General features: G+C 40.0%; 1 protein-coding gene across 6 annotated transcripts in view; it reads left to right on the top strand.

Moving 5' to 3' along the window:
* Positions 1 to 12,339, top strand: part of OGFOD3 (2-oxoglutarate and iron dependent oxygenase domain containing 3) — a 91,513-nt gene that overhangs the window by 33,734 nt on the left and 45,440 nt on the right. For all 6 annotated transcript variants that reach the window (XR_006285932.1, XM_037914221.2, XM_007072586.4 and 3 more), the window contains one exon: positions 5,806 to 5,959. Coding sequence is in view for 5 of the 6 variants with exons in the window: in XM_037914221.2 (XP_037770149.1) it covers positions 5,806 to 5,959 (154 nt within the window). In the remaining variant the exon portion in view is untranslated. The remainder of the gene's footprint in view (positions 1 to 5,805; positions 5,960 to 12,339) is intronic.

Here is a 12,339-nt window from a genome sequence, read left to right as displayed (position 1 = left end):
CGCTCCCCATCCGTGGCATTAGAAGAAAATTACACCAAGTTACACCAAATTGTGTTTTAAAAATTTGTCAGAGTGTAGATGTGCAAAGAACTGAGTGAAAGCCAAAGAGTATTTATTACCTTGCCCATTGTCATGCTGTTGGGAGTGGCTCACGACTGAGAGTGCCAACCTCAGGGTAGACACCCCCAACTGATGGTATGTTCTCTAATTGGATTTTACCAACCCCATAACAAATGTGAACTCCTAGATCATTGTAACAGTCTTACCATGAAGTCGCAGACAGTGCCCTTGGGCCCTCCAGTCTATCTTGCCACCCAGGCAAGCTGGACTTAGTGATAAATGGTCACATATACCAAAACCCACAGAATATTCAGGTGTTTTCCAGTCCGAAGAGACCAGCCACTTACCCCAGATCAGTTGTGCCTTAGATCTTACACCAAAGACAATACTTGTAGCCAATCACGTAATACATTAGCTAAAGGTTTTTTAGCTAGGAAAAAGAAAAGAGAGAGTTATTTACAGATTCAAGGAAGCAAGCATACATACACGCATAAATTTCAGTCTGTGATTCAGAATGTGAGAGAGATGTAGTAATCTGTCAGCACTGAACGTCTTTTTAGGGCATAACTCAGGTCGACCCTGGGGAATCTCTGCTTTTTATTTCTTCTCTCCAGCCCTTGTGAGACTCCAGTGTGCAGAAAGCCTTGTCACATACTTCTCCATGATGCCAGTGCTGTAGGCTTGAAACTTAAAAAGGAGGTTAATTTGAAGTATTTTTTTTTCTTAGACTCTAGCCTCACTATTGTTTTTCCCATTTCTCTTCAGACAAAGAGAAATGGGAAATATGCCCCATTGTTTCTCTAATTTAGTACAGAGTAGATTTCACTACCCCCTTTCCTATAACTGTGCTACAACACTTTTCTTCCCTAAATCTGTCATATGTATTTCAGCATCATCCATGACTCATTATGTGAAAATGTACAAGGGTTGCTGTCAACAGAAATTATGGGGAGTTTTCTACTTTTCTTTCTACTATTGACTTGGTTTCATGCTCATCAGATGTCATCTGTGCTAGCAAAGCTATTTCCATTGTGTCCGAGCAAAGTGGGAATACATCCTGAGCAATTGCAATGGTGAAATAGGGGCAAGATACACGATTTTCATTTTGGAAAATTCAAGGATTTGTTTGCCTTGACAAGAGTTTTTTAAATAGAGCTGCAATATAGTATGGTTGTAGATAGAAGGCTCTCTATAGTCTCAAAAGAATTTATAGATTAAAATATATAGAAACTACCTGGAATGGCAGCAAGGAGAACAGGAGCAAAAGGTTTAAGTATGGGTTTGATACATGTTGCAAAGTCTGAAGGTCAGGTTTGAGGCATGGGAAGTTGATTGTAATGGAAAGATTGTAGGCCAAGCAGAATGATTTTAAAACCAGTGCACAAAGTAGATTGATTCATTAAAGTGATGGGCTAGCTTCTGGATAAACTACTTTAATTTCCTTTGTTTGTGTAATGTATATTCAGAGAAGTTGCATTTGTATGACTCTAGAGAACATCTCCACCTGTAAAAGGGGGTATCTGATTCATGGCACTTGGGTAGACAATTGATTTCAGCAGGCACAAAGTTACTTTACTATCACAAAGTGAGTCAGTGAATAGAAGATTGTTTTCGTGCGGAGAAGATCAGAACGTTGCTGTCCTGTAAATGCATATTTACCAACTTGCTGTGGTCAGATGATGGAGGCTACCTGAATGTAGTGTATATGTAGGGAAGGAGGGGAGACCTGGGACTGTTTAAAGCATTCAGCAAAACATGCTGCCTGCTCTGCATAAATGTCCTGTCCTAGGTTATCAGCCCCATAGATGGATTATTTTGTCACGTTTGCTTGTGGTTTTAAAGGCTTGATCCAAAGCTCACCAAAGTGAATGGAAAGATTCCTGTTAACTTCAATGGGTGTTGGATCAGACCCTAAAAAATAACTTGTACTTTCCACTGTACATACAGCTGAATCTGAGAGGGCGGCTAGGATAAAGTGGGAGATTGTGTCCTGTTCCCACTGAGAGACTTATTTACTATTTTGTTCATGACTTTTGCAACCCCCCATATTTTTCAACTTTTATTATAATACATTTAACCCTTCTGCTCATTCTGCTATGCCTATCACTTAAACGATGAGTGTCCTTTACCTGTAATGCTGGTCTCGTGTGTTTGGTGGTGGTGGGAAATGAGGTGGTGTTATAGATCCAGTCTCTGACACACCACTATATCTCTTTGAAATCAGCAATAATATAAATAAAATAAATGGCAAATTAAGCTGTTACATGTGGTTCATCTTGATGCAGAGCATGAGTGGAACTTCCTTTAGGTAGAAATACTTTGATTTCCTGTACTAGGAGCTTTCATAGGCTTGTTTATTAACTGATACTTCTATGTAACTCTCTGCATTAACTGATTTCACAGTAGTTCTGTTGCTTATTAATGTAATTCTGGTAATTTAGTTCATTTACTTTTTTAAATTTCATTTTTCTATCCGTATCATGGGAAATCAGCTTCTAGGTGCTCTGTTTATTATAACTCTCTGCAGATGATTTTTTTTTTTTTAAAAAAAGGAGCTGCTTTTTTTTTTTCCTGACCACATTTACTTTTCTTCATATAAAGCTGTTTGTTATAAAGCTCTTTGAGATCTGTTTAGCAGATTTATATCAGGTAAGCATTTTAAACTAAACTTTCCAGGTTTGAGGATAATTGCAAGACAATTATTAAAACACAGATCATCTTCTGTTGGGCCCGTTTTTTGTCTGTCTTGGATTAATCTAAGCCCATTAATCTAAGCCCATCCTTGGACCTGATGTCCACTCAGTGGGACAGTTAGTGTTTCATGCATATTTAATCGGCATAAAGACTGTCTTCACATATTCAAGGAAAATAGTCACTGCAGATGGTCCTGATTTTTTTAAAATAGAATGAGTTGATTGCTTTAATTTTTTTTTAGAATAACAGAAGCTACTATGGCCAGATGATGGCTCACAAAGACATGAAACTAGTGATGCAAATTCTGCATTGACTTGAACTCCAGAATTTGGCCCTATTTGTTATCTTTGGGTTGGAAAGGGAAGAAGACTTGTTCAAGATGAGCTAGAAAATGTGGGTTGGTTTTGATAAACAGGAAGCAGATTTCCGTCTCTTGAAGGATGTGCTTGTTTTCATTCAGCAGTAAATTAAGCTTAGGAAAGGAATAAACTTTTATAGTAACCTTTGGCAGACCTGAACCAGTTACTTTTTCTTGCCTTCTTGTAAATGAAGAAAATCTGAGCAGAACTTTATTTCCCCCTTTCCATTTTACAAATCATGCAGTCTTGTCTTGTCCTAAGTCATTACACTGGGGAGTGAAGCTTTAAGGCAGCTTATAAGGACTAGAGAATGTGCTTCAGTAGTAAGGTTTTAAAAAAAGGAGAAGGCATCAGACTTAGAGGGAAATCAGTGTTGCTTTTAAGGTTCTCTGAGGGCATAAATGTTATAGACTTTATAAGTATTTGGCATTTAAAACAGGGTGCCTGGGGACACTAAGAGGAAGGATGGTACGGTGGTTAGGGCACTGACCGAGGATGTGGGAGATGTGGGTTCAATTCTCTGCTCTGCCATGGACTTCCTGTGTGACCTTGGGCAAATCACTTAGCCTCACTATGCCTCAGTTTCCCATCTGTACAGTGAGGCTAATAATGCTTCCGCTAATAATGCTTCACAGGGCAGTTGTGAGGATAAATACCTTTAAAAGATTGTGAAACTCTTTGAGATCTATAGATGAAAAGTGCTCTCTGTGAAATAGACATTATTCTTCATTATAATAATAAATATTTGAGATTTAAACCAGTGTAAAGAAAGATGCCCTGAAAATGAAGTGATGACATGTTCTTGGCCTTTAGGGACAAGCACTTCAGCATAGATATATTGTAGCTATCAGCTGGGTCGGGCCCACCGGCATCAAACCCACGGGATAGATTGTTTTTTCTTTGCCTTTGTGGTTGCTACCCCCCACGCCCCTAGTTCTTAATCATTCTAGTGATGGTTTCTACAAAGCACTGAGCGCCCTCAATTCATGGTGAAGCAAAACGCACATTGACAATGTTCATATCTTGTAGGATTGGGCTCCTACTGAATCTCTGCTGGTCCCGAGAACAGAGGGACAACAAAGTACTTACACATCCCTATTCAGCTTATTCGTGCTTCATGGTGAGCATGTGCTTAAGTGCTTTGCTGAATTGGGACCATAAAGTGTGACGTGTGAGCAATATGCCATGGTGTTAGAAACATTCCTCCAGGACAGGAAGATGGATTCAAAGACCCAATACTGTATCTCTCTTTCATTTTCCATTTCTCTGACCTCAGTCTTGTCAACTCTCATGGCATTTAATGTTTTTCTTGAAGCCCTAGCTCGTGGAGTCATGTGAGATTACGTGAGAATCTGACCTTTCATTTAAAAAAAAAAAAAAATCCGGCCCTTATGGTTGCGGAGAGAATCTGGAAAGTGTGACTCCGAAAGGCTCCAAAATCAGAAGGCTAATAAAAAGTACCCCAAATGTATTATTTTGTAAAATCTCATGATTTGACAGGATAAGAGGGCTGATTCAGGAGTTTTGAATGCATGGGGTTGGCAGTCCTGTGATAAGTATTTGCCTCTCAAACCTGACAGATCTGACTTTCAGCCTTCCTACTCTTTGTGACGATCTCTGTTTAAAACCTCTAGAAAAGTATTTGAGAGCATGTACTGAAATCTCTCTGAAGTTTGGTACTGCATATTGGAGAAACTTTTAATAATGGGTATAAGCTACAAAAATGATGATGCAGTTCCACTGGGAAGCTTTACAAGTGTGTTTACTTCCAATGAAACCTTTTTCAATGTGCCTTTTTAAAAAAAAAAAAAAAAATCTGCACTTGAAAAGCAAGAACAAGGAGAATAATTGAAGAGTTTAAAATATTTGTTTAAAACTGAAAGAAAACAAAACAATGTTAAGATTAAAACTTGATCTTCCCATTTCAACACTTAATTTCCTTTGTTATGCTTGTATCTCAAGATACAAGTTTTTGGAGGTACAGATTTCTTACCTGGTCGTCTGCTGCAGATTAAAGGGATATCTGTCAAATATTTTCTGTTTTAATTTTGTATTATTTATTAAGCCTATAGGTGTACGTGGCATTTTACAAAAAGATTGGGGCCACAGAATTTGCCCTAAGGAACTTAAAATAGAGAGCCTTGTTTCTGTCTGTCTGTCTCCCTCTCTTGCCATTTTATTAAATTTTGGTTTTATTGGGTTGGCTTGGGAGTATGGCTCATTGTTGGAGAGACAAGAACGAAATGGGTTGGGAGGAGGGATGTGGAGAAGTAAAGAGCAGCTGCATGGTATAACTAGCTTTTAATTTTTTTTCATTCTTCTATTTGTTATGCCCTCTTAGAAGCCTGTAAACAAAATGCCAAACTTTATATATGAAAGAAAGAAAGAAAGAAAAGAAAAAATATTGCTTTTTAGCTTCTGAGAATAAAAAGAAAGGAAAGCGACTTGAGATGGTGGATTCTTATAGCTCTGATCCAGGTTTGTTAAGACAAAGGGGAGAAAAAAATCCAAACTCCCTGAAATATATTTACAGAGGTAAATGTGATGAAGAAATTTAGGCTGGGAAAAGCAGTGACAATGGACAATCAATAAACTGTAGGAGCAGATAGTGAAAGAAGCAGCAGAACGATAATGTCACTCTGCTTTAAATTGGGACCTGTGCCATGGTGCTGTGTCATGTTCTTCTTTGCAGTGATGTAAGGCGGAGAATTCAACAAACAATAGCTCAGGCATTTGGTATCAGCTCTTCTTCCATGTATCTGACCAAGCCAACCTTCTTCTCAAGAATAAACAGCACAGAGGCCAAGACAACGCATGATGAGTACTGGCACCCGCACATTGACAAGGTAAGTGGCAGGTTCAGAGAGGCAGAATGTGTTTCCTTTTGGGATTAAATCACTTTGGAGACTGAGTACCCAAGTGTACCAGACCATAATAACGATTGCAGTTGGGAGATGTTTGTAGGCTGGTGATATAAAAGTTGTTTCAGTGAAAGGAACATGGATGAAGAATACTCCAGCTTGCCTTTGTCATACTGGAAACACAGGACAGTATCACTCATTTTTTCAAAAGTGTAGTTTTCCTTTAAAATCTTTGGTATTTTCTGCTAGAATTATTCAACCATGCGATACTCTGTAAATACAGTAAAAGCTTTGTTATCCAGCATGTTGGAGAAATGTGGGGTGCCGGTTAATCAAAAATTCTGGTTAACTAAGAGTTATATTTACCAATGGAATACCAGTTTTCAAAGAATTAGAATACAATAAAACGAATAAAGTATAAAATAGTATACAGGTACTCACCAATCCAGTAGTAGTACTTCACTGCAGAGTGGTTGGTTTCTTGAAGCACTTAGGTGTATACAGGTAAAGCTTCTATACAGTAGGTTATCTTATGACACTACATATCACTATAGGCAGCACATGGCGTTCACCCAGATCACTTAAATACACTTAACACTAAAACTATACTGAACACAATTTAATCTCTCTTTGATGATTCAGAAGGCACTTCAGGATCTTGCAGTGCCTCAGGGTCATTATTATCAACATCAATTATCATTGTAGATTTAGAAGATGTAGGAGATTGGGCTGAATCTGTAATAACCCTGTAACACACTCTGGAAGCTGCTTTTTTGAATAAATCCCTGATATCAGCTTGCTTACTTGTATTCTGCCTCTTTTGCATAAACGTAGAGTGCAGAATGTGCAATTGCATAATGTCCTGGGCAGTACACTAGTCCCGGTTACTAGATTGAAGATTGGATTGGGAGATATCAGAAATGTCCATTAATAGAACTTACTGGTTGATAAAGTGCCGGATAACACAGCTTTTACTGTATCAACACCAGTTAAAAGGAGGGGTATCTGTGCGCACATATATATAAAATTTTAAAATAATGTAAACACAAAGGCAGTGTTATGTCTCAAAAAATACATTGCCATATAATACTGATTCTAATGTGACCTTTGTTCTTCCAATCCTAGCAGATCAAAAGGTTTGGGGTCTTGGTGTAAGATAAAAGATGATGTAACACTTAATTGTGAGACGTACCTAATAACATCTGCTACGATGTTCCCATATCCCAATCCTGTGCCTATAAATATTAGTTTCTATTCAGGATACCCTTGTGGTGGGACACTTCACCCATACTTAGTAGCAGTAATCTCGTTCAATGTGATATATCTGTTAAAGTTTTATATCCTTTGCTATTGCCTACTATGGTGGGTAGACTGATGTTGCTTTAGTAGGTGGCTGTGTATATTACACTTTTTCTTCTCTTTTTGGCGATTTATAACTTTGATATGCAGGTGAATAAAAACATTCTGTAATGTAGAATGCTTGTCCGTCTAAAGTTTTATAAGGACAAAAGCATATCTGTATAAATACATCTGGTACTCCTGCCTCCCTTTATATTTCAGTTCGTGTTTATTATTACTCAGGCATCAAGAAAAAACAATCATACGTACTTTGAGCAAAGTGCAGTCAGGGATTCTGATGACTGAGCAGTCTTACCAAACGTATTTCTGGTTTGCACAATATGAAAAAGAAAAATGTCTGATTGCTTTGTTCTTCAGAGGGGCTACCCCTATCTAAGATATTCAGTAACACTCCTGAACGTTAAACAAAGCAGAAAAGTTTGTCATCTGCTCATCACTGAGATCTGTTTTTTTAAATTAGGGGTAGATTTTGACAACTGCTTTAATAGATGGACTGATTAATCACTCACCTACCTCCCAAGTAGTGTTTTAACTACAACCTTGTAGCACTCATGCACATAAACTGGAAAAGAAAAAACTTATTTGAGCCAAAAACAGCTTTATTTTGAGGGTGTGAGAGAAGTAGAGAGATGGCGTTTCATCTCTCCATGGTCTGTCTTGGAAAGCCCAATATGAGGGTGTCGAGTGGCAAACAGAATTCTTTCTGCTTCTGACATCCACAAAGAAGCCACGTCAGCACTATTTTCATTCTTGATACGGTTCTTACTAGTATCAGTTTGGGTAATCTGAGTTTTGATGCAAACAGTCTTTTCTGTACCAGTCTGTGTAATTGTGCTATGGGATATGTTGTATCATGATAAACACTAGTGCTGTGCAGGAACCAGAATTTTCATCCCACAGAACATTTTTCATTTCTGAAAAATTTTCATTCTGGATCCGAATGAAAAGTCAGATATGTAACATTTTCTGTGGGATGGACATTTTCAAAACAATCTGTTTCAGAAGAACTGAAAAGGGATTTTTTGAAAATTTCTGGTCCAGCCTCTCCAACTAAGTGTCAGCTTGCCAAGCAAACTGCTGGGGAGTCTGGGGAGTCCCAGCTGTGGGAGAGCTCACTAGATGGGCTGCTGGAGACCCTGGAGCCCAGGGACTCCTGATACCCTGGCAGCTTGTGAAGGAGTCCTGGAAGTTGGACAGCCAGGGAGTCTGGGCTGGCAGGAAACCAGGCAGGGTTAGGTAGCTGGCCTGCCTGTCTGGTCTCTCTTGAAAGTTTAATGCAATCAACACATTCCTGTGGAACATTTCAGTTTTGTCAAAGTAGTATTTTCCTGATGGAAAACTCTTTTTCGGAAAACTTTTAGCCATCTCTAGTAATCACTGTTTCAGGCCCTAGGATGGAAAATGATTTTGGCACCCCCTGTGCAGACTGGCTGAGCAAAAGTCCCTCCTTGTCCTCAGTTGTTGATTTGAGACCCCAAGAAGTTGGTTGAAGGCCAGCCCTGGTTTCAGAGGTGTGATGAACCACTCAATCTCTTAAAGCACTTATCAACGTTTACAGATAATTTAAATATTTAGGCATCAGTGCAGTGGCTCTGGAACAGTTTTTGGAGTGAGGGTGCTGAGCTGCATCTCTCTTACCCCTGTCTGCGTGGGGAGGACGCGGACAGGGGTAAAGTGGCAGAGGCTGGGGCCGCAGCAAGGGCTGGTGTAGAGCCCCAGGTGTGGGGCCTGCGGTCAGGCGGGACCCTGGGCTGGCAGCCTGGACCCTGGGGCCAGCAGCAGAGCCCCCGGGCACAGGGCCGGTGGCTGAGTGGGACCCAGGCCCAGCAGCAGAGCCTTTGGGCAGCAGCAGGGCAGGCATCCAGGACCCAGGGTGGGAGGGGTGCAGGGTGCAAAACCTGGGGGTGCTGCAGCACCCCCCACACCTCTTCTTCCCATGCCTATGCATCAGTGATGTGCAAGGTTTATTTTACTGCATGTTCTGTGGAGGAGACGTGACTTTTTCATGATCTGATTTTGGTTATGATGAAAGGTTTATTGAGTGATTTTATAAACATAGCAGGGGTCTTTTATCTCTGAGATCATAGCTTATGACCTTCGTGAAGTTCAGTGGATTGAACTGAGTGAGTCTTGTTTTTGAGTTTAGTTACATTCATTGTATCCAAGTGGATCTATGTAAATAAGCAGAACTCAAATTACTGGTGAGAATGCCATATAGCTAAATAAATTGGGAGTTCAGCAGAGATTTAAAAACTGGAATTGCTCCAGAATCATGGCCCACCCGAACCAAGAAGAACCAGATCTAAGATTTACAGCCATCCAAAAGCTTATCAGTGCCTCACTGTCAGTAGGTAAAAGTTATTAGTAGGTCGGCTTCTAAGGGCATGATTTGGACATCCTTGATTAGAAGTCACATAAAGAAATATTTCTTACCAGGAAAAATGCTTGATATTAAAAGGACCAAGTTGCATGCAATAATAATAATAATTAATAAATACTTGGCTCTTGTGTTTTGTCCATGTTTCTGACAGCATCAGTCAAAGCTGTGGTAGTCACCTTTGATTTATTGAACTACGAACTGATGCTCTCATTAGCAAAGTGCTCATTCTGCTGTACTGAACTTCAGAGGTTGTGACAGGCTGACATTACTTGAGGCAGCCTCAGTTTAAATTAGGGCAATGCTGCAAGATCAAGTGTAGAGCCATTGACAAAGCAATGATAATCCACACCAGCTTTCTGAATATTGTTGGTTAAAGGGGTACTGTAAATACAGAGTAACGTGGATGGGGAGGATTTATACAGGGCAGATTACCCAAACTGATACTAATAAGAACTGTATCTAGAATGAAAATAGTGCTGACGTGGCTTCTGGCAGTTCCACCACATGCTCCAGTCTGTCACAGGGGACACCATCCTAGCAGAGATCCCAGTTCCATGAAATGCAACGACATCGTATGCTTTCACTCTGACTCTCCTTATTAGTCTATTCTCAAAAGAACTGTTGCATCTTCACCATCCCACAGCAATTTTAGGTTACTACAAGTCTGTACTAAATGGAAGAAAAAAGTGTCTGTGTGATGCCAGAAAGAAGAATTACTCAGAACTGGTAATTAGTTTGAGGGTTGAACCATGCTTTTTGTCAGTTTTTGAAGGTGTAACTGGAGGTGGTTTGAATGAGAAGATACATAATGTATTTTTGCTGCTGCTCTGCACAGTGAAACTTTGTCAACAAAAAATTTGAGAAGCTGTGTAATAAGTGAACATGTAATAGGAATACAGTACCCCAGGCCAATGTTTTATTTGGAGATACTATATCTTTTTAACAATGACTTTTGCTTAAAACTAATGAAGGTCATTTGGGCTGCTACAATCTATTAATGTCTCAGCCAATTCACCAATTTTTGGAGACCATTTTTTAGGCTGTTTTTCAGAACAGAGATCAGCTAGAGTTCACATCCTCTGCAGCTCATCTTCCCCTCTGCCTCAGGGATTATGGCCCTGCTTACAATCTAAATGACCCAAAAAAGCCTCTGCTTTTTTTCTGAACCTGGATTATGTCAAGTGAAACTGATGATGCTCACGCTCATTCTTAACTAAGGTGTGGCAGAGAAATACTGTTGAGTTTTCCCTACCTTTGTAAAATAAATGTCATCCTTTTTATGGTCATCTTCTCTTAGGTAGTTTTTCTTCAGTCATACCCTTTCTACCCAAGGGCTGGAGAACCCCAGCAACTCCCAACTCAGGCGTTACCTTAGAAGGCAAACCTCTATCATGACTACTGTCCTTGACTAATACTTTTAAAATACAAATATAATTCCACAGCCAATGAACTTGTAAAGTACAATAGGAAGACTTTCATAGAACTTGGGTAGGAGTACTCGGAGTGGGGGGAATAGTAATATGGACAATTACTGTGTTCAAATGATTATGGGTGAAGTTTACATTTCCTGTTGTAGCTAGTGATTTTCCATTTGTTTCCTGGCTGTATGCTCTTCACCATCAAGAACACATTACCTGGGTATATCTCACTTAAATAATTTCCATGTCATTGCGGGGGCCTCAGGCACTGGTGTGGCTCCGTCCCTCCTGTTCTCTCCTTGTGGCACATAATAGTCTGGTCTCTTGTGGACTGTAATACTTTGGTCTAATTTTGGTTGCTGGGTTAAATGTGTGGGTTCTAGGTGGTGCTGGTGGCCTGTAATGTGCAGGTTAGATGGTCAGACTAGATGATCTGGTGGTCCCTTCTGGCCTTGAACTATATGATGCTGTCACAGACATCATCCTAGGTGCTAGAGCAGGCTGAATAAGATTGAAGAGTATAGCTGCAATTCCAAGAGTATTTTAATCAGTGAAAGTGACAACAGGCTGGGAGAGAATATTTAAAAATTAAAGGAAATGAAACTGTGGTCTCCCTAATGCAGAGCCCCCTGCCACCAAGGCTTGGGAGCAAAGACTTGGAGGCCTTTGGCTGATAGCACGGTGTGCTCCTTGGAGTGCATCTAGAATAGTTCATCCCTATGCTGAGGCCAGTACCATATCATTTGAATTCTATTCTGAAGTCCTCAAAATAGGGCTTTAGTGGGACATCAGATATGCACAGTCTTTTTGTGCTGGGATTTCACTTTAAGTGAGGTTCCTCCCTGGGAAGGAATTCCATAGCTTTGGTAGGCTCAATTTGCATTAAGACTCTTCTTCTGTTCCATGGGCTGGGCCTGAAAGGAGTGTCTTGTGTGAATAGCATGTGGGAATACCATCTGTGCATTCTGTCATGAAATGATCCAAAATTCAATGAAAACTAACTTTAAAAATATACACAACAGACCATGCTGGCAATGTTTATCCCTGTCCTCACTAGTAATCGCATGAGAACCCTCTCTGAGCGCTGTCATGATAATCTGGGGAGCTTTCAAGGCAGAAATGAGGAATGGGGATTTGTGTGTGTGTGTGTGTGTGTGTGTGTGTGTGTGTGGAAGGAAAACAAGATGAGCTGGTTATTTTAACTCATT

This window comes from Chelonia mydas, chromosome 14 (genome assembly GCF_015237465.2).
Source record: "Chelonia mydas isolate rCheMyd1 chromosome 14, rCheMyd1.pri.v2, whole genome shotgun sequence".
Taxonomy (NCBI): domain Eukaryota; kingdom Metazoa; phylum Chordata; order Testudines; family Cheloniidae; genus Chelonia; species Chelonia mydas.
This window is presented reverse-complemented; position numbering and strand designations above follow the sequence as displayed.